This window comes from Pseudorasbora parva, chromosome 5, assembly GCF_024679245.1.
Source record: "Pseudorasbora parva isolate DD20220531a chromosome 5, ASM2467924v1, whole genome shotgun sequence".
Taxonomy (NCBI): Eukaryota; Metazoa; Chordata; class Actinopteri; order Cypriniformes; family Gobionidae; genus Pseudorasbora; species Pseudorasbora parva.
Genome location: NC_090176.1, coordinates 8,911,592 through 8,934,457, shown reverse-complemented (window position 1 = coordinate 8,934,457; position 22,866 = coordinate 8,911,592). Strand labels below are relative to the sequence as shown.

General features: G+C 41.4%; 1 protein-coding gene across 7 annotated transcripts in view; it reads right to left on the bottom strand.

Annotated features, from left to right (window-relative positions):
- Positions 1–22,866, bottom strand: part of ppp1r9ala (protein phosphatase 1 regulatory subunit 9A-like A) — an 80,642-nt gene that overhangs the window by 14,978 nt on the left and 42,798 nt on the right. For all 7 annotated transcript variants that reach the window (XM_067443173.1, XM_067443172.1, XM_067443176.1 and 4 more), the window contains exons 4-15: positions 21,609–21,729; positions 16,724–16,828; positions 13,748–13,874; positions 6,341–6,499; positions 6,196–6,249; positions 5,865–6,094; positions 3,929–4,025; positions 3,744–3,822; positions 3,128–3,279; positions 2,764–3,025; positions 1,038–1,089; positions 838–909 (exon numbers count right to left, since the gene is read on the bottom strand). In XM_067443173.1, the coding sequence (XP_067299274.1) occupies positions 838–909; positions 1,038–1,089; positions 2,764–3,025; positions 3,128–3,279; positions 3,744–3,822; positions 3,929–4,025; positions 5,865–6,094; positions 6,196–6,249; positions 6,341–6,499; positions 13,748–13,874; positions 16,724–16,828; positions 21,609–21,729 (1,510 nt within the window). The remainder of the gene's footprint in view (positions 1–837; positions 910–1,037; positions 1,090–2,763; positions 3,026–3,127; positions 3,280–3,743; positions 3,823–3,928; positions 4,026–5,864; positions 6,095–6,195; positions 6,250–6,340; positions 6,500–13,747; positions 13,875–16,723; positions 16,829–21,608; positions 21,730–22,866) is intronic.

Below are 22,866 nucleotides of genomic sequence, written 5' to 3'. Positions count from 1 at the left end.
AGTTTATGCGTCCGTGTGTCCTCATAGTGGCACACGGCACAGACACGCGAGTGTGTGTGTGCACGCGCTGACACGCACTGCCGCGCCCTCGCATCTGCTCCTGTTATTCACGCAGAGACGCAGAATTTGCAGGAGTAATATTTAAATAGTAATTTGCAGTTTAATATTCACAGACACTAGTATATATTCGGCTACAGTTTGGAGCTCTGCCCTTGGATTAAAACGAAAGCTGCGTGTACAGAATATACTCGGGAGTCGGTACAACCGGTAATAGCCTACAGAAATCCTGGTATCGTCATTTAAATAAATAAAAATTCACTACAAACATCGTACTAAAGTAGCCTACCTGTACTTGTGACAACCCTACATTTGCATGTTTACATTGACATTTGTTCATAAATAAAAAAATTTAAGTCAGTCTAAATTAGCTCACTCTGATTAGATGCAAAGTAGCCTACGTCTTGGGGAGCTACCTCCAATCAGGCCACGAGCTACTGGTGGCTCGCGAGCGACGTGCTGGAGACCCCTGCTGTACATATTGACACTTTGCATACATTGAATGTTTTTGCCAATAAAATCTGTTAAAACTTATGGAATGCTTATCATTGTTTCCAGGATAACATGAAATGGGAAAACAAGTAAACGGATACATTTGAAAACAGTTGTGGTTCCTAACAGAGGACCAGACTTGGGAAAACATCTTTCACATTGACAAACCTCTTATGTCAAATGGATTTGGATCCACAGAAAAAGTTGAAGTGTAAAAATGTTGTCTGTGTGTGTGTGTGTGTGTGTGTGTGTGTGTGTGTGTGTGTGTGTGTGTGTGTGTGTGTGTACCTGCTGTCCAGTGACGCCCTCGTAGCGTCTTTGTTCATTTTTTTCCCCTTTCCTCCAGATTTCCTTAAACCACTATCAGAAACAACATGCATTAAACACAACAACACAATCCATAATGAACTTACAACAAGAAAAAACTAGAGTAACTAGAGGCTCATTTATTGATTTTGTAAGATTTTTTTTTTTTTTTTTGCACCAACCCAAAATCTGGGAATCTTCTTTTGCTCTTTCCAGCTGCATCATTAGACTCATCTGAAATAAACAACAGAAGTGTCAGATCGCAAACACAGACAAACATCTGATGGCCAGGCTAACTTGGATTGATTTGCACTTTCTTGTCGTAGTAATGAGAAAACTCTTTGGGGCAAAATCACAAAACTACGTTAATGTGGCATTTAAGTGCAACATTTCTAGTGATCATGGCAGCCAGGCTGAAGGCCCGTTCACACCAAGAACAATAACTGTAAATATAACTTAAGATAACTTTATTAGCGTACGCACCAGTTTATTACACGTTGAGTTTTGATGTGCCTCTGATTGGCTGCAACGGGCAATGCACGGCAGCAGTTTGAAAGATCACGGAAGTGTTTGAAAGGGTTTTGAAAGTGGGAGCGTTTGAAAGCACAACCAGCGGACCGTTAGGCTGATAGACGCCTGCATTCAAACACTCGGTGTCTATCTGTGTAAGCGTTCTGTGAAAAGCATCATTCATGTATATTTACAACATGTTTGTGAAGCGCTGAACGTAGTAACCAATCACAGACATATTTGATGAGCGTGTGAGCACAATGACCAGTCAGAGGTGCTTACGATTCCGTTCAATTTACAATTCAGTACCGATTTGGTATTGCGGTCGGTACTTTTGACAACACTAAGCGCTATAAAGCAGGGTGGATTCTGATTGGCTGTCATTGTTTTTATCGTTCATCAGCTAGAAACATTTTTCTGAGAGTGCTTCCAGTGATATAATTTCTCAGTGCTTTTATAGTTGTAGTTGTGGTGTGGTTTATTTTTAGAACTTTATCTTTATTGTTATCGCTCTCGATGTGAAAAGGCCTTAAGATTTTCAGTTTTTAAATAAGAAATCAGACATTATTTAGGTTCATTGCCACATCTAAACTTTGACTGGCACATATTTTGTCATGTTTTTGTACCTTATTTGACATTCCTTTCTTTTTTTTAATAACACTTATTATCAAGCATTACTTACACTTAAGCAAAGTTAATTAATATAGATACTTTTGATCTTTTTTTGATCAATTTAAAGACACTGAAACTGTTACAAAAAATACTATTTTAAATAAATGCTGATGTTTTTATTTTTAAATTCATCAAAAAATGTATTGTGGTTTCCACAAAAATATTGAGCAGCGCAATTGTTTTCAACACTGACAGTAAGAACAATTACTACAAATTACTAGCACATTGAAGACACTGAAGACTGTAGTAATGATGCTGAAAATTCAACTTTCATCACAGGAATAAATTGCATTGAAAAATATATTACAATAGAAAACAATTGTGTATTAATATTTCACAATATTTAACTTTTTAATGCAGTTTTGATCAAATAAATGCTGCCTTGGTGAGCAGAAAAGTTTTTAAATCTTACCAACCCGAAACTTTTGTAATAAATAGGGTCAGAAGAACTGTTGCCGGATATATAACATGCTAGAAACATCATAATCACTGCAATAATGATCCAATCACAGACTCTTAAGCAGTTGCCTTTTTTTGGCCGGGTAGTATAGATTTTATATATATATATACACATACATACATACATACATATATATTTATTTATTTATTTTTCATAAGCTATTTGGAAATGGTTCATCCAATCAGAATTTGCAGTTAGATTATTATATCGGTATAATAATTACTGAACAATAGGATTCTACTGGGATCCGAAATCCTGCTAGTTACCTTTGACCTCTTTGCCCTTGCCTTTGGACTCTCGCTTCTTTACATTCCGCAGGAAACTGGAGGGGGAGGAGTCTTTGGGGGGTGAGAGGGCGGGGCTCTGTGGATCCCTCTGCACTGATTGGCTGCTGCTCGTAGCAGATCCTTCATCCTTTGGGTGGTTTGCAGGTGAAGATATGGCCACCGGCAGGGACAGACTCTCCTGGATTGATCTCCTACGAGGAGGTGGAGACTCGGGACTCAAAGACTCACTCTCATCATCACCCTGGAAAAAAAGGCAAGCGCATCCAACGTCACAGACCTTAAGTTATCGTCTAAAAGAGATGTATTGGATATGTACAGCAGTCATTGCTGAGCTCTTTGTGACCTGTGCACGTGCCGTCGGGGAGCTGAGCGTCTCTTTCAGTTTACTGCGGGACGGTGGCTGGCGTTTGGATCTCTGAGCCAGATGGGCCCTTGCACGATGGGCGCTGGTGTCCAAACGCTCAGTCTCAGGAACCACTTCACTCCAGTCTGCTCCTGGAGAACAATTATCCAACATCATTAAACGCTTTTACAGATCTTTGGAAGGCTCTCCAATTGTCACTGTACTTTTATTATATTATACACAGTATAGGCAGAATTTAAGATGCTCTCGTCCATTTGTATTAAAATTATTTAATTGAAGAATATTGTGACGTGTTTGTTCCCAGAAGAAAACTAGAAAAGACTACAATGGAGGCGTTTCAGGGAATTCAGAAACGTTTTCATGCTCAACATTCAAACATTGAATGTGGATTTCACATGTGAAAAGTCCATTAGATGCGTATTTAACTTAATAGTGCATAGTTCTTGTTTTTATTCCTGAGTTTTTCAGTTTCTGTGACTGATCCCAATTGCTTTTCCATCTCATAACTTCAGTATGGGCTCAGCATGACCTCACAATCAGTGAAGCCTTCTTGGAAACAGACGGCTATTAACATGCAACAAGAAGTTGAACTCACCCAAAATAAGTGAATCTGCAGACTTACTGCCCGACAATGAAGACTCATGATGACCACTGCCAGATTCAAGCTTTGCCAACTACACAGAGAGAGAGATTGATAGGTGGAAGTCAGAGAACATGAAAACTTTATGTGTGTTTATAAGTTCATTCTGTTTCCGGCGGTCATACGAGGCGTGTTCTCACCCTCCGCTGCAGGTCCTCTATCTGAGTTTTATATGTAGCCTCTCTCTCCTCCAGAGTTCTTCTCAACTCCTCCTCCCTTTGCTCAAACTCCTCCTCTCTACAACACACACACCCACACACACATTCCAGCCAATCAGAACGTTTTAAGCCCCACACTAAAGGGTTAGTTGACTAAAAAAGGATTCTCACTCTCATATCATTCCAAATCTGTATAACTTTCTACTGTGAAACACTGAAGGAAAATGTGAAGACTGCTCGTACAATGAAAACATACTGTGACTATGCCGAGTGTAAAAAGGACAATAAAGCAGTAGAACACCATATAACTTGCAGACTATATTCCCAGAGATTTGATGACAGCTTTTTGTGAAAGAGGACTGAAATCAGATTGTTCCTCAAACAAAACTATTGTGTATTGCTTCTGAAGACATTGATCATACTGCAATGTACACCACCATTCAGAAGTTTGGGGTTGTTTGTAAGTCTTTTAGGCCATGTGTACACCTGGTATTAAGATGCGTTTTAGTGGATCGGATCACAAGTGGATGACACTAAATACAGGTGTAAATGGGGTCTAAATCTTTTTGAGCTTGTCCACTTTCACCCACTTCAAGAGGTACTTAAAAACACATTCAGCTGGATTGCTTTCATAGGATAAATTCATGTGGTCGAATGCTTTCAAACAGCCACAAAAGACCGTCTACTGACCTCATGCGTGAATATTACAGGAAGTGCCCGAGCCAGACGTGATTTAAGCATTGTCGGCTGAAGACCCAAGTATGGTTTGATGATGAAAAATGTACCAAGCACAATGTTCTCTCACCATTCCTGATTTGTAACACACTCACACCATTCAGCGTTGTCCTGCGGAGAGATTATTTATGTCTCGCAAGAGATTATTTTATCCATTAGATCAAAAGATCTGAAAAACTCACATACATTTACCCCACCCATAGACCCTCCCCTCAAAGAAATGAGGACAGAAGTGGTTGAAAGTGGACAAAAGAGATGGATTAAAACACTAGGTGTAAACTGGAATGTGTCTCCCTCGTCTACTTGTGATCCGATGGACCAAACCGCATCTTAATAGCAAGGCCACAGACAATCACCAAGGCATTTATTTAAGCAAAAATCCAGTAAAAACAGTAAATATTACAATTGGTCAAATAAGATCATATAAAACGCTGATTTTTCAGCATCACTGCTCCTGTCTTTAGTATTTATGTTTCCATCCACCTATTTCTAAGTGCATTTTGAAATATTGCGTAAAAAGACGCTGGATGCAAACATCAAAATGCCCAACATAACGCCTTTATTGCGTTTCATCTGCATGCTTTGAAAAGCAAGTAATTTATTATATATGACAATGGATTGTATACAAGTATACAGAGGCTTCTCCTACTGCAGCAACTTCCATTTTTCCTATATCTCTCTGATATTTAGCACTAGTTTATTCGGGAAGTGACGATTGTTTTCTCTTCGACTCACTGGATGGAAAAGCTTTATTCGTGAACTTTTTTTGCAATATTCTAATTTTGCGTATAAGTTAAATTTGCAACTTTGGATGGAAACATAGGGAGTGTCACATGATCCTTCAGTAAACGTTCTAATTTGCTGCTCAATAAACATTATTATTTTATATAATCATTATACTAATGATTATTATAATGCTTGTGCTGCCTACTATTTTTGTGGAAATCATGATATATTTTTTAGGATTCTTCAATGAACAGAAATGTCAAAAGAACAGCATTTATTTGAAATTGATATATATTTTGTAACATTATAAATGTCTTTGCTGACACGTGATAAATAAGATATACATTTCTTTAAAACCCCAAACCTTTGAATAGTAGCATATAAACACTGCATATCATGAAATGTAAAAGGTTAGGTTAATATTAATGTCGATGTTAGTGCAGTTGTCTTGACTCACTTCTGCTGATAGTCTTTGAGCAGCTTCTTGGCTTTGCTGTATTTTTTATCCAGAGCTTCATATTGGCTCTGTGTGTCATTGAGCTGTTCGTTGATGCTTTTACAGAGCGCTTGAGCCTCCAGCCAGTTCTTCTCCATCTGAGCGATTCTCTCAGAGTTCTCCTGAACGCTCTTCTCTAACTGAGCTTCCCTCGCCTCCCACGCCGCACGCTCCTCTGACGACTCCTTCAACTACAACATCAACCAAACATTACCATTAACACACACACACACACACACAGGAACTACTACATGTTTTAAATCGATGGATAAGATGGTTCATATGTTCGTACCCTCTCTTTCAGTTCATCGACTTCCGCCTCTGCAATGGTGTGTTTTATCTGGAGCTGCAATTAAAACAGAGTATACAAAACATTAGGAAATCATTAATGGTAATCTATTAAAAATAAGTGAAAAGAAAAGCACAAGATCTGCTACCTCTTTAAATCTGAACATTAGCTGAGTGGTGTCCATGTTTGATGGCAGGAACACTTCTTCGCTTTCTGGCAGGTCGTACACTTCCACATTCCTCCTGCCGAAACTGGAACCCAGAATAACATCCTCCCCCCCTTCATCCTCATCCTCGTAGTGCTCGTCCTGTGAAGACATGATGCAACACAGAACAAGAAACAACAGTGCAGAGTTCAGAAATAAGTTATGAATGAACAAATATGAGCGGAATAATTTTCCTCCTATTTTACTGTAGCTGGTAAAACATTAACCATTTAGAATTCACTGGCTAAACGTACCTGAAACACAGTGGCTCAACAGGTACAAACAACACGATTTCGATTTTGAATAAACTCACAAATCTGTTTCCTCATTCAGCATGGTGCATTTTTACATATTCTTTGCATACTTGAGAACATTCAACACAACGCAGCTCTGGAGAGATTACAGCTGAAAAACTCTGAAGATGCTTTGACTCGGTTGTGCAGTATTCCAGTATTTTTTCTTTCCACTGCGCTACTTTTCCATTGTTTTTCTATGTAAACACACACTAGATGGTTTTGACCATTGTGTTCGCATCTAGCATCTTTTGCAGCTTCTCCTTGCTCTAAAAACACAGAACACATTTAGATAGAACGTGTTTTTGGAGTTAAAATCGTAAGAAGCTGGTCAGTGGAATGAAATAAACACAAGGTCTAGTGATTTTTTTTTGCACATTTTTAGAACGTAGTGTCACACGTGAGATGCTGCAGAAGACACAAGGGCAACTGTCAAACACGTCCATCTAGCGCATTCTTAAATAGAAAAACAATGGGATGTAGGGCTGGGTTTCGATTCAAATTTCAAGAATCGATTCGATTCCGATTCTCAAGATCTTGAATCGAATATCATTATGTAATTCGATCCGATCCGATCTTCGAGATTTAGATAAGTGTTTTTGAAGAAAGCATTTTTTTCCAGCTGTTACCTGAATTACAGGACTGTAGTTATGCAACATATTGATACTATTATTATAGACATTCAACTGCAAATTAATGGAGTATTGATGGTCGTAAAGAACAATCCCCCTTCCAGAGCTGTGCTGTCGCGCGCCGTCATGACAACGCAGCCATCACAACTTCCTTGGCGCTGCAGTGAGAGCGGCTGTGTTCTTCAGCACGGTGACGGCAGTATAACGTTAGGCCGTGTGTCCACCAAAGCGTTTTTAGCCAGCTGAAAATGCTAGGCGCTCAGCTGAAAACTCCTCACTGTGAGCGCTTGAGAGCGCTTTGGCAGGCAGCGTTTTTTCTCCTCAGTTGAGACTTGCTTGTTGTTATGATACCGAAAATCCGCGGAGGTCTTTCTAATTTCACAGGTAGTTTGTTCCTGTATTGATTCTATATAAAATTGCAGATACAATGTAAAGTATTTGCTCTGGCATTTGTTTTAAATCATTTTGTTTCGTTATTATTGCTTGTTGTCATCTGATGACGACACGCAGAATGTGGAAGTTGGTCTGTGTTGTATTTGTCCCGCCCCTCCTCCACTGTGATTGGACGGCTGGGTGAAAAGTGACAGTGATGAGCGCTGCGTTTTACTCAAAGTTGAACATGCTTCAACTCTCGGCGACCAGTAAAACTCGCTGATCGTTCAGCGCGTGAGCATGAAATACTCGCTCAGCGCCTCGGTGCGCTCTCCAGGCGTTCATAAAACCCGGCGCTCTCTTTGAAAATGCCAGCCAGTACACAACTGTCCGCAGCGTTTCTGGAGTTTTCAAAGCTGCCATGTTCGTTGTGTTAATGTCCTTCCACCTCGCGCGCATGCATGAATCCAATGACGTGGCAAATTAAAATTCAATCTAGGCCTATTATTAAATCGATCCTCTGAGTTACGGATCGATCTTCAGAAATTAATATGAAAATCGATTCCGAATTGGTGAATCGATTTTTTCAACACAGCCCTAATGGGATGCAAAAACAGCGCTCACATTAGCAGAATTTTGTTAAAAAATATGGTCCATTGTCAATAGTGTAGTGATGTATGAAACCGCCCACATGGAATTCACTTTCTAACCAAGCAGTTTCTGTTGGTAAAAGCGGGGAATTCGCATGACCCACTTGAACACCAGCAAAATCTTTGGGGGGTGGGGGGGGGGGATTTTCTGCTCTCATGTAAAACTCCATATCCAGTGGAATTCATATTAAAATGACTGGATTTTGCCAAGCAAAGATAAATATGACTGCACCTTAAAGACTGTCACATGCCTGTCCTGTCTTGTGTGCACATGTGGGTTTTGTCATGTCTCCAGTCTACTGTCAACCCCGCCCTTCTTGTTATCTGATTATTGGTTTATTTGCCCCACCTGTTCTCCCTCATTATCTGCCTTGTTTGTTCCCTTTATAATCTCCTTGTGTTTGTCAGTCTGTGTTGGATCCTTGTGTAATGTCTGCGTCTCCCGTTCCCCCAGTGACTTCTGTTGGTATGTTTTGAGTTTTAGTTTATGTTCTATTATGTGTTTTGCCCCCTCGTGGGTGTTTGTTTTGTATTTATGTTTTATTTGTTATAAATAAATATATCCTTTTCTGCACTTGAGTCCTCGCACCATTTTCCCTTGTCTGTGACGTGACAGAAGGATCCAACCATACTATGAGGACTCAGCAGAGAAGTTCTCCCTCGGTGCCAGTTCCGGGGGTCCCGAGTCCGGGAATCCCGAGTCCAGACATGGCCTGGAGGGCCGTAATGGGAGGGTTTGTGGTGGCAGTCCTGCATGCTTGGGAAAAGCACAGGGTGTCATCCACCACTCCGGTGGTCCCAGTTCCGGTGGATCGTGCGCCGGTGGTCCCTGTGCCGGTGGTCCCTGTGCCGGTGGTCCCTGTGCCGGTGGATCGTGCTCCGGTGGTCCCTGTGCCGGTGGATCGTGCTCCGGTGGTCCCTGTGCCGGTGGATCGTGTTCCGGTGGTCCCTGTGCCGGTGGATCGTGTTCCGGTGGTCCCTGTGCCGGTGGATCGTGTTCCGGTGGTCCCTGTGCCGGTGGATCGTGTTCCGGTGGTCCCTGTGCCGGTGGATCGTGTTCCGGTGGTCCCTGTGCCGGTGGATCGTGTTCCGGTGGTCCCTGTGCCGGTGGATCGTGTTCCGGTGGTCCCTGTGCCGGTGGACTCCGTTCCGGTGGTCCCGAGTCCGGAAACGGCCTGGAGGGCTGTGATGGGATGCTTTGTGGTGGCAGTCCTGCATGCGTGGAAGGAGCACAGGGCTTTATCCGAAGCCCCGGAGGCAGTTCCGGTGGTCTCAGTTCCGGTGGATCGTGTGCCGGTGGTCTCAGTTCCGGTGGATCGTGTTCCGGTGGTCCCTGTGCCGGTGGATCGTGTTCCGGTGGTCCCAGTTCCGGCAGATCATGTTCCGGTGGTCCCAATGCCAGCAGATCGTATTCCGGTGGTCCCAGTGCCGGTGGATACTGCTGGACTGGAGAAGTTTCCCCAACGCCCTGCCTGCGCCGCTGAGGCGCCCTGCTCTCCCTGCGCCGCTGAGGCGCCCTGCTCTCCCTGCGCCCCTGAGGCGCCCAGCTCTCCCTGCGCCCCTGAGCAGTCCTGCTCTCCCTGCGCCCCTGAGCAGTCCTGCTCTCCGTGCGCCGCTGAGGCGTCCTGCTCTCCGTGCGCCGCTGAGGCGTCCTGCTCTCCGTGCGCCGCTGAGGCGTCCTGCTCTCCGTGCGCCGCTGAGGCGTCCTGCTCTCCGTGCGCCGCTGAGGCGTCCTGCTCTCCGTGCGCCGCTGAGGCGTCCTGCTCTCCGTGCGCCGCTGAGGCGTCCTGCTCTCCGTGCGCCGCTGAGGCGTCCTGCTCTCCGTGCGCCGCTGAGGCGTCCTGCTCTCCGTGCGCCGCTGAGGCGTCCTGCTCTCCGTGCGCCGCTGAGGCGTCCTGCTCTCACCGCGCCGCTGAGGCGTCCTGCTCTCACCGCGCCGCTGAGGCGTCCTGCTCTCACCGCACCTCCCTGGCGCTCCCTGCACTGACCGCACCACCCAGGAGTCCTGCTCTCACCGCGCCTCCCTGGCGCCCTGCTCTACCCATGCCTCCCTGGCCGCCTGAACTCTGCGGGCCGCCCCGGCCACCTGAACTCGGTGGGCCTCCCGACTTCGGCGGGCCGCCCTGGTCATTCGAACTTTGTGTGCCACCATGGCCTCCTGAACTTTTTGTTTTCCCCATGTTTCCCTTGTTTACCCCTCCCTTGTCTGTTTCTTCCTGGTCAGTCCCTCCCGTGCCCCCCTGGTCAGTCCCTCCCGTGCCCCCCTGGTCAGTCCCTCCCGTGCCCCCCTGGTCAGTCCCTCCCGTGCCCCCCTGGTCAGTCCCTCCCGTGCCCCCCTGGTCTGTCCCTCCCGTGCCCCCCTGGTCTGTCCCTCCCGTGCCCCCCTGGTCTGTCCCTCCCGTGCCCCCCTGGTCTGTCCCTCCCGTCCCGCCCTGGTCTGTCCCGCCCGTCCCTAGTGGAGCGTCTGGTAGCCGCTCCTTAAGGAGGGGGTAATGTCACATGCCTGTCCTGTCTTGTGTGCACATGTGGGTTTTGTCATGTCTCCAGTCTACTGTCAACCCCGCCCTTCTTGTTATCTGATTATTGGTTTATTTGCCCCACCTGTTCTCCCTCATTATCTGCCTTGTTTGTTCCCTTTATAATCTCCTTGTGTTTGTCAGTCTGTGTTGGATCCTTGTGTAATGTCTGCGTCTCCCGTTCCCCCAGTGACTTCTGTTGGTATGTTTTGAGTTTTAGTTTATGTTCTATTATGTGTTTTGCCCCCTCGTGGGTGTTTGTTTTGTATTTATGTTTTATTTGTTATAAATAAATATATCCTTTTCTGCACTTGAGTCCTCGCACCATTTTCCCTTGTCTGTGACGTGACAAAGACACCCTGTGGTGAAAATCAAGTTTTTAATGCTGTTTATACATTCATATTGTTGTTGTACATTCAACATTCATACGGATGCCACAATTACAAAATCGTTGAAAAAAGCTATTACAAAACAAAATGTCCTGTTACATTATGCTGCATGCTTAAGATGTATTTTTTCCATTGTTGTAATTTTTGGTTTTTAATAATAATTCAATTATAATACCGTGCATATGTTTACTTTTTTGTTAATATGTCTATGTGGTGTTTTTAATGCTAGTGGCTATTTGCTCTACGTGAAAATAACATTTTCTTAGTGATAGATGATATTTACACTATTTACAAGTAAAAATAGTGATATATACTATTTACAGTACACCATGTAAAAGTAGATCTTTGCGATATGTGTAAATAATAATTACATACAATTTATGCTTTATTTTGACAGATACATACTATTTCCACCTCTGTATTGTTGTACATTAACAGGATGCAATAATAACAGTGTAAATGATTATATTTATGAAAATTATTAAATGGATGCCACCTTAAATGGGACTACACCTACCCCTAACCCTACCCAATAAATACTTTTATTATTATTAAACATTTCGTTAGGCACTTTATTTCCATTTATAGAACATTTAATACATTTTTATTGAAAGTAAATGCCTTTACGATGTGATATGTGATGGGAAAAGGGGGAGCAAGCTCTGCAATTCAAAACCAGGTCGATTGTGTCAAAACCAAGATCTTTGAGCCTTATGCTAAAAACTAAAAACGTTGAAATATGCCCCTTAATTTTATCATCTTGTTTTTCCTAAACAGGCATTGTTAGGTAGCCTAGAAATCTAGACGCACCCTAGCGGCAGCAAATCTATTTTGCCGCAAGTGTAGTCTAGCAACTCTCAATACACTTCTGAGCTGGAAAAAACTAACTCTGGTTGGGCCAATCACATTGTGTATAGAGTCGGTGGGCGGGGCTTAACATAATGACGGCAAAGTTGCACTTGCATGCTACTTGTAAACAAATAAGCTGGCAAACAGCGGTTTTTCAAATCGGCTTTGGCCGCGACTCTGGAAGACTTGGAGTTTAGCTTTTCTCTGAGAAAATAAAGAACGGCACTGAAGTCATTCTTAAAAAGGGAAGATGTGTTCGGATTTTCACCGACCGGATATGGCAAATGTTAAATCTATCAACTAGCGCTGCTTCACGTTGCTCTGGTTGGTTGTAGCGCTATCCAACTGTGTGCAGAGGGAGTGTGAAAGACAATCGTTTATCCGCCCCTCAGATTGAGCTGCCAATGGTGAGCTTCCAGACCAAACATCTTGATGTGGCTCTGACTTGTCAGGCGGAGCTATTGTGAATAGCACTTGCCAACAGGTGTAAATAGACAATCACATTTTTAAAATGCTTTCAGACAGTCTGTGCCTTTGACTTTTGGCTTGCTCAGTTGGGGTAAAATAAATCTAAATATTCAACTATATTACTGATCCGCCCGCATTGACACCATATGATAATTGAAATGAGCTGGACGATGACTTCACTGTTTTCTACAGAGCGGCTGTACAGCCGAATCAAATTCTGTTGCATTATTTTCCTGTTAACACTGTGAAGCTGCTTTAAAACAATCAGCATTGTAAAAAGCTCTATATAAATAAAGGTGACTTGACAAACCATGTGCACATTCATAGGTCAACGCCATTTAAAACATAAAAAATCTGGTACTTTTAGCAGTATAACAGGTGAATTATGTATATGCTTTTTTAATGATGTTATGATGTACTATATACCCTTCTCCACTGAGAAGTGTTTCTAAGGATACTGACTGTTAGAAGGCCGACTGAGATGGAGAACGGGATCATGATTTGTATAACATTAGCAAAACATAGAAAAAGAACATAAACATAGAAACATTAGAAAAAATATATTAATTACTGTTATGTGTGATACCATTGTGAATCGTATACTTCCAAAACTTGAGTAAAGTTAAACAAATCTCTGGGTCTCTGAGTTGGCGTGAGTGAGAGGAGGCGGGGATAATTTGCATATTCATGGACCCACGTATACTAAATAAAGAAAGGGTGTAGAGTTACATTCAAGCTAATTTTTTTTCACAGGGAAACATTTTTAAATGTGTAATTTTGATGATAAAAGATTAGTTTTACGGGATAAAATTACACTCTTCAAACCCTCTGACAATATTCAAATAATGCATGCACCATGACATCAAAGTCTAGCATGGTCCAGTTAGCCCCTGCTGTAGATGCCGTAACAATAGCAAATCGAGTTTCTTCATTAACATCACTGAGAGGAAGTGAGCAAACTGGTACACTCTTATAAACTTATGCACATTAGGAGTCTTTAAGAACTACTATAACCAATAATTAACATCAACAATAACATACACATAAACATACAAAAGTGTACTGATATTAAACTAAAGTAAAACGTAACTGTATACTCCATACAAAACAATCACTCCAAACGTGTACAATGCATGCACACTGATGTAAGCAAAAAGGCCCATGAGATGTGCTTGACTGACCTCTTCAGTAGACTGCTCGTATGCTTCATCCACCTGCTGCTGCTGGTGCCGCTCCTGCTCAAGGGTCTCGCTGATCAGACGCGCCACCTCACTCTGAGTGCCTGGCTTCTCTCGGCCAATCAGAAACCTGCATGGGGGTGAGTGACAGGTGAGCCAGACGGAAACAAGGATGACTCGGTGTGTAACGTATTCTGATCTGCTGATCAGGTAGAGAGGAAACAACGGAGTCTGTGTGAGTGTGCATATTGTTTATTTGCATGTGGTGAACTCATAACCTTCAGAGTCTACAGAGAAATGTGAGCATTAACGTTTTTCTTTTTAGGCAATTGCTAGAGAATAAATAGAGCACAACTGTAAAGTAATTCCTGGTGTGAGCAGGCCTTTAGGAATTTAACAATTCTGGTTCCTTAACGTTTTCATTAGTGATTCTACTGTGGTCAGATTTGCAAAACACTTTTTAAGGACACTTGTTAGGTTTTTAATCGATGCAGATAAAGGATCCGTTGTTGACCGCTGATTTCTTTAATGTTACAGTGACTAGAGAATTTGTGATGCACAAATATTTTTCCTGCTGACAGGTGTCGGAGGAGAATATACTGTGTATGCCTTGGGTACAGAAAGTATTCAGACACCCTTAAATTTTTCACTCTTTGTAATATTGCAGCCATATGAATTAGAATGGGCATGAGAATGAGCAAAACGAAAATGCACGCTCTGGAGCTACAGTGATAGCAGATGAGTCGGTATGCAGACACCAGTCTGCAGGCACTGAGAAGTCTAAAAGGGAAATGTAGGTCAAAAAGAACACAGTAGAAGTCGTAAGTGAATGCTGGGTAACCGATGAAGCAGCTTGATTTGGCCTACCCCTTAGAGATGGGCCATACCTTGGAGTCGTGATTAAGTGCTCTCTGGCAACTTTGATTCCTGATCTGGGTCAATACATTTCAGGAGGAGCCAATTCAGGTCTGAGTTGGTTCATGGGAGTAGGCCTTCCACTGGATGCACAGGTTGTACACCAAAAATGAAAAGGAGGAACTGGAGCTATAATCAGATCAGGTTTAAAGTAATGACATCACTTAATTAGCGTCAAAAAGTGAGCCAAACCGAACAGCACCATGCAGAGGAAACGTGCCAAAGCAAGCTGTACCGAGCCATACAGTGGGGCAAAAAAGTATGTAGTCAGCCACCAATCGTGCAAGTTCTCCCACTTAAATAGATGCGAGAGGTCTGTAATTTTCATCATAGGTGCACTTCAACGATGAGAGACAGAATGAGAACAAAAAATCCAGAAATTCACATTGTCTGATTTTTAAAGAATTTATTTGCAAATGATGGTGCAAGTATGGTTATAAGTATTTGGACACCTACAAAAAAAGGAATATTTCTGGCTCTCACAGACCTATAACTTCTTCTTTAAGAGGCTTCTCTGTCCTCCACTCGTTACCTGTATTAATGGCACATGTTTGAACTCGTAATCAGTATAAGACACCTGTCCACAACCTCAAACAGTCAGACTCCAAACTCCACTATGGCCAAGACCAAAGAGCTGACAAAGGACACCAGAAACAAAATTGTAGACCTGCACCAGGCTGGGAAGACTGAATCTGCAATAGGTAAGCAGCTTGGTGTGAAGAAATCCACTGTGGGAGCAATTATTAGAAAATGGAAGATATACAAGACCACTGAATCTCCCTAAATCTGGGGCTCCATGCAAGATCTCACCAGTGGGGTCAAAATGATCAGAAGAATGGTGAGCAAAAATCCCAGAACCACAAGGGGGACCTAGTAAATGACCTGCAGAGAGCTGGGACCAAAGTAACAAAGGCTACCATCAGTTGTAACACACTACGCCACCAGGGACTTAAATCCTGCAGTGCCAGACGTGTCCCCCTGCTTAAGCCAATACAGGTCCGGGCCCTTCTGAAGTTTGCTAGAGAGCATTTGGATGATCCAGAAGATGATTGGGAGAATATCACATGGTCAGATGAAACCAAAATATAACTTTTGTGTTTGGAGGAGAAAGAATGCTGAGTTGCATCCAAAGAACACCATACCTACTGTGAAGCATGGGGGTGGAAACATCATGCTTTGGGGATGTTTTTCTGCAAAGGGACCAGGACGACTGATCCATGTAAAGGAAAGAATGAATGGGGCCATGTATTGTGAGATTTTGAGTAAAAACCTCCTTCCATCAGCAAGGCGATTGAAGATGAAACGTTGCTGGGTCTTTCAGCATGACAATGATCCCAAACACACCACCTGGGCAACGAAGGAGTGGCTTCGTAAGAAGCATTTCAAGGTCCTGGAGTGGCCTAGCCAGTCTCCAGATCTAAACCCCATGGAAAAATCTTTGGAGGGAGTTGAAAATCTGTGTTGCCCAGCGACAGCCTCAAAACATCACTGCTCTAGAGGAGATCTGCATGGAGGAATGGGCCAAACTACCAGCAACAGTGTGTAAAAACCTTGTGGCGATTTACAGAACACGTTTGACCTCTGTCATTGCCAAAAAAGGGTATAACAAAGTATTGAAATGAACTTTTTTTATTGACCAAATACTTATTTTCCACCATATTTTGCTAAAAAAATCTTTAAAAAACAGACTGTAATTTTCTTGATTTTTTTCTCATTCTATCTCTCACAGTTGAATTGTACCTATGATGAAAATTACAGGCCTCTCATCTTTTTAAGGGGGAGAACTTGTACAATTGGTGGCTGACTAAATCCTTTTTTGCCCCACTGTACCTAACTGTACCATGCAATGGAAAATCGCCATAACTACACTGGATGTGAGGTTTTTCCATCCTTTTCTAAAACTTCTAACTCATAACAGAAGACTTCATATTTATGTAACTCAGTGGTTCTCAAACTTTTTAGGTTGCACCCTCCTCTAAACCCCCTGTTTTTTTTTCTGCAGATCTCCCGTGCACCCCCACACTTTGAGACCCACTGATGTAACGGACAGAGAGCAGCACTGACCTGACAGTTCCCTTCGTGTTCTTGAGGACGGTTGCAGCAAAGTGCTGCGTCACACCAACCAGACTGATGCCATCCACTTCCACAATCTGATCATTCACCTGAATCCTGGAACAGAATCATGAAGTTTAATGAATTAATGACAAAAGTAATGTTGATTTCATGTGTCTCATTAAGCACCCATTAATGCATATTCGTCAATAATACAGTTTGCTGTTTGGTTTATAACTAACACCTCAAACCAGTCGTCAAATGTTACTTTTAAAAGTTACATATTTTTGCATTGTTATGCAGATATTCTTCATTATTTATTCCTAATAACAAGTAGTTTAAATGTCACAAACAAGTCTTTTAAATATCTGTGGTTAAAGTGTGAACATACCTTTTCTTTAAAGCTATATCTGCACTGCATTGCCTAGATTGCAATTGCTTTTTTGTTTATTACTGTAGCACTGACATTGCATAGACTACCAATCTACAGCTTGGGATGATCAAATATTTTAAAATTTTTGAAAGAAGTCTATGCTTTTAGGGGTGTGAACCTAAACTGGTCTCACGGTTCAGTTCGATAACGATTATTATGTCATCTATTCGGTTCAATACGATATCACAATGCATTGACGGTTCACTACATCCTCATACAATTTTGTCGGTCAGTTATATGAACTGAACCTTTCATTTTACCTGCTTAAAGAAAACACGCTTCTTGAATGTATCAAACACAACTCAAGTCTGGGCACAGAAGACAACAGGAGCATTTAGAGCAATTACACAAAATACTAAAAGCCTTCACCTCACTTCAGGAGGTGGTCTGGGTCACATTACAGTCAATGCTAAAGTCTAAATACATCTGGCTGTTGAAACCACATATGTACATTTTACTCCTTACAACAAAGCTAAAAATATGTACGTGTGAGCGTGTTATAGGCTATATGTCATGTTATAGCCAGATATGACAGCGCTACCGCAGCACGCATCGTCACAGACTTATCATAGATCTCTTCATCAAGCCAACGCACAAACTCCCACAAATTAAACCGAAAGTATAGACATAGTAGCTCAACATACAGTCATCTTCATTAGAGTAAAGAAACTGAATGATCTCACCTGTGCTGTGTCCATGATCGCTCATATTGCGGTCTTTTAATTGTGAAATTGCTTAAATATTAATAACGATTTTGATTATTTTTCAGGATTCTTAAAAAAAAAAAAAAAAGGTCAATAGAACAGCATTTATTGAAAATAGAAATCCTTCGTAACATTATGGATGTTTTTACAGTCACTTCTCATTAATTTAACGCATTCTTGTTGAATAAAAGTATTCAATTCTTGTATTTTTTATTTCTTACCACAAACTTTTGAATAGCAGTGAATCACAGATGAAACAAAAACACTGATAAGAATAAAATGTTTCTTAAGCAGCAAATCATCATATTAGAATGATTTGTGAAGACTGGAGTTACGATGCTGAAAATTCAGCTCTAGTCACAGGAATAAATTACAGTTTACAACACATTTACAGAGAAAACTGGTATTTTAAATTGCAATAATATTTTAACAATATGTTGAGTGCGTTTTTGATCAAATAAATGCAGCCTTATTGAACAGAGGAAATGATTTTAAAAACCATTGAACTGTGCTGTATAATTAATTTATTTAAACTTGTTATATTAAACTGATTTTATTAATAAAACAATTACATTTTATGAAACTGAGCTGAGCTGAAGTCATGAAAAAACATGTTGCCATGCCTTACTGATCACATCAGTTTTACAGGCCTTAGATTTGGCAGCGTACCTGGATGTTTTGAAATGCATTTGTCAGTAAATGCATGAAATGAAATTAAAATTAAACTTAATTCAAATTCACTTTAATATCTGATTACAAAATGCACACCACCCTCAACAAAGCTCCAAAACCACACTGTAATGTAATTCTCTAAAAGTTGACACCCTGACGTTAATCACGTTAAACATCTGGATCTTTTCATTCCATGTAATTCAGACTGTTGTAAATGTGCTGCTAAATGCTGCACTGTGACATGTGAAATACATGCTAAGCACAAGTTCATGACACCATGAATGAGTAATCACGCCTCTCTGGGCTCCTAGCGCGTCTCACACCTAATCTGCACTCTAACTATACATCATAACATGTTTACGACTGACACCGCCGAGGCCTGAACCCCAGCTGGGTTGCTTTTCCAAACAGCATTGAGTATTTCAAACAGTCTGCTTTAAAAAGCCCTTCAGCAGCTGGCAGTGAGTGCTGAGATTCACAGGGAAGAGGAGGAGTGTTTTACGTGTGTTTGGACAGAGCATGTTCAACAGGCCATCAGAGATCAAACGTGTGTGTCCTGCTTCAGCTGCCCTCAGGAAGACATGCCCACCACTACTGCAGCTGCAACATGACCCACAAACAGGGTTAAACAGCATGCATGCCGTTTAATGGTAATGTTTTGATGTTTTAGAAGGAAGTCTCTTATGCACACACCAAGGCTGCATTTATTTGATGAAAAACAAAATATTACAATTTAATATAAATGTTACAATTTAAAGTGGCAGCGGCTTTTTGCACTAAGCAAAAATAACATTTTATTATCGATAGATGATATTTACACTAAGTGAAAATAGTGGCATATTCTATTTACACCATGTAAAAGTAGATATTTGTGATGTGTAAATAGTAATTAGACGCAATTTATGCTTTATTTTGACAGATACATACTATTTCCACCTCTGTATTGTTGTACATTAACAGGATGCAATAATAACAGTGTAAATGATTATATTTATTAAAATTATTAAATGGATGCCACCTTAAAGGGACAATAAAAGCCCTCCCTACACTTACCCCTAACCCTACCCAATTTCGTTAGGCACTTTTTCTTAATTTTTATTAAAAGTAAATGCCTTATTATATTATATATTTTAAAATGTAGTTTATTCCAGTGATCAGAGCAAAATTTTACTTTAAATTACTCCAGTCTTCAGTGTCACAAGATCCTTCAGAAATCATTCTAATATGATGATTATCTGCTCAAGAAACATTTATGCTTATTATCATCTGCCTCATATTTTTATGAAAAACAATTTTTTTTTGTGGATTATTTGTTGAATAGAAAGTTTAATTAAGGGTCCTTTCAAACTAGCACTTTTGGTTTACACCCGGGCTCGATTGACGTTCGTTTTGAAGATGTGACCGCGGTCTTCTGAACTCAGGTGAACACCCGTGAACCGTACCGAGTCCGCTTAAAAAGGTGGTCTGGGGTTCGGTTCATGTGAACTCTGGTACGACTCGTTGCTGATGTGAACACAAACGTACTAAATAAATAGCGGAAGTGAACCACTATTAATCACGTATGATTTGATAATAATGTGTGTTTGAGTATGACTGGCATACTACATGAAGGGAGCTGTAGATCTCATCTCTGCTCGTCTTCAGCGTTCTTTAGAGCATTTGCAGTGCATTCGCGGCAGATAGACGCAAGTGCCATTACGTACTGAAGCTCTGGTAACAAAACCAATGGTTCAAAAACAAAAATATAACAGTGAGCAATGCTATTCATTTTGCCAACTTCTCGCTCACCGTCGTTATCAAGCAACCGGGTAAACAGCTGCTGCTTTGATGACGCAAACGCACCCGGTTCGGACCCAAATAATATAATATGAACACATTCCAGCGGGGGCAATCAAACCAAGTGTGAAAGAACCCTTATTTGACAAAAATCATCTATAAAAATGTCTTTACGGGCACATTTGAACAAATTTATGCATCCTGGGAGAAAAAAGGGACCAACTTTATATTAGGTGGCCTTAACTACTATGTAGTAACATTTTAATTTATAATTTGAAACATTGCACTTATTGTGTACATACATGTTTTTACATTGTACTTACATTTTTAAAAATACCAGCATGTAATTACGTCTGTAATTAATTTCTGTAGTTACAATTGTAATTACACAGTTGGCACTTCCCTTACTCCTAAACTTACCCTTAAAGTTACCCACACCACCACAGCTGACCCTAACTTTACCCGTATCCCACCTCAATATCAGTAAAAATGTTTTGCAATACAATTTGAACACAGTTAGTACATTGTACTTATTTTTTGATGTAAGTACATAGTAGTTAAGGCCACCTAATGTAAAGTGGGGCCGAAAAAAGTATTAATTTAACAAAAACAAACAAAATCTTACTGGCCCCAATCTATAGGACGGTTGTGTGTATATATAGTCTGATTATGATAATATAAAATAATATATAATAGAGCAGCATGATTCTGGATAAATTGAGGATCTCTCAAATAGCTACAAATAGAGATCACGATTCTCCCACAAACAGACAAACTATACAAAATAACATGCAATTTACTAGAGGTTCTGACAAAATGTTCATTGCTGCAGCCATAAATTAATGCTCCCAGTATGTTTGTAATAATTTGAATTATTGTAAGACAGAAATAATGATACTGTGTTGTTGAAAAGACTGTTTGTGAAGGCGTTTTATATCTACACATGACAACGGCTCTCTCCGGATCAGCGGATGCGCAAACACACTGAATGTTCTGCCGTGAATTTGTCAAAGGTTTAATATACACAGGCGAATCGTTGTCATTTAGGAATGAGATTGTGTGGGTGTTTGAAATCGAGATTGCAAAAGATTAATCTTGCAGTTCTTATATATAATGTATATAATAGAGGTGTTCCTCCAAGCAATCAGACCTGTGTTTTTCCATGTGATGGAAGAAAAACAGGTGTAAAAATCAACGTAAAGGAGGCTACATGTGAGGTTCCAGATGTGTCACAGCTGGTAGCTAATAATTACTGCCCTGATGAGTAAATCACTGCTTGTTGTGAGAAATTCTACTGTACCAAAGATCTCACCTCCCATCTCTCTCTGCGGCTCCATCCTGCGTGATGGTCTTGACGAAGATGCCCAGTTTCTCCAGACCCTGGTCTGCCCCAACACCCATCCCTATTATACTGATCCCCAGCCCTTTATCACCTACACACAGAGAAGAGAGAGCAAGAGAAAGACAGGCAGGGTTATCAACAAAAAGGCCACATTACACTTTTATTGCATTAGGACAATCAGTTTTGCAACAATTGATGCAGACATACTCTTAACATTCACAATTCACAAAGTACATATAAAGTGGAACATATATTGGAACTAGGGCTGGGTATTGATACAATTTTCACAATTTGATTCCGATTCAGTATCGATTATTTTGTGTGTATATATAGGAGTGTCACTTTAAATAATGTTCGCGCTCTCACAGAGGAGCACCGTTCCGGCAGCGCGCACACTTCAGATGATCAATGCAATCTGCCACAGCTCCAATCGCAAGAAAGCTCGTCAGAATGACCGCTCTCAAACTGTCAACGTTTAGTTCATCCAAGAATTATAATTCTGCATTTACATCCTCATGTTGTTTTTGCGCGTCACGCAATCATTTGAACGTTCGTGTTTACTACAGTATGTGCATCATGTTAAATATATTCATCACAAAGCCATTGTGTCTCTTCAGAAGACTTGATGTCACATGCCTGTCCTGTCTTGTGTGCACATGTGGGTTTTGTCATGTCTTGCATGTGCTCCTGTCATTGTCTGATCCCTCCCCCTTGTTATCTGATTAGTGTTGATTTCTCCCACCTGTTCCCTCTTGATTTCTTCCCTTTATAAGCTCCTTGTGTTTGTCAGTCTGGGTTGGATCCTTGTGTAATGTCTGCATCTTCCGTCCTCCCCGTGATTCTGTTGGTTTGTTTAAGTTTGTATTTATATTATTCTATTATGTGTTTTTCCCCCTCGTGGGTTTTGTTTTGAGTTTATATTTTATTTTATAATAAATTATCATTTTCTGCACTTGAGTCCTCGCACCCTTTTCCCTTGTCTGTGACGTGACAGAAGGATCCAACCATACAATGAGGACAATGAGAGAAGTTCTCCCTCGGTGCCAGTCCCGGGGGTCCCGAGTCCGGGAATCCCGAGTCCAGACATGGCCTGGAGGGCTGTTATGGGAGGCTTTGTGGTGGCAGTCCTGCATGCTTGGGAGAAGCACAGGGTGTCATCCACAACTCCGGTGGTCCCAGTGCCGGTGGATCGTGTTCCGGTGGTCCCTGTGCCGGTGGATCGTGTTCC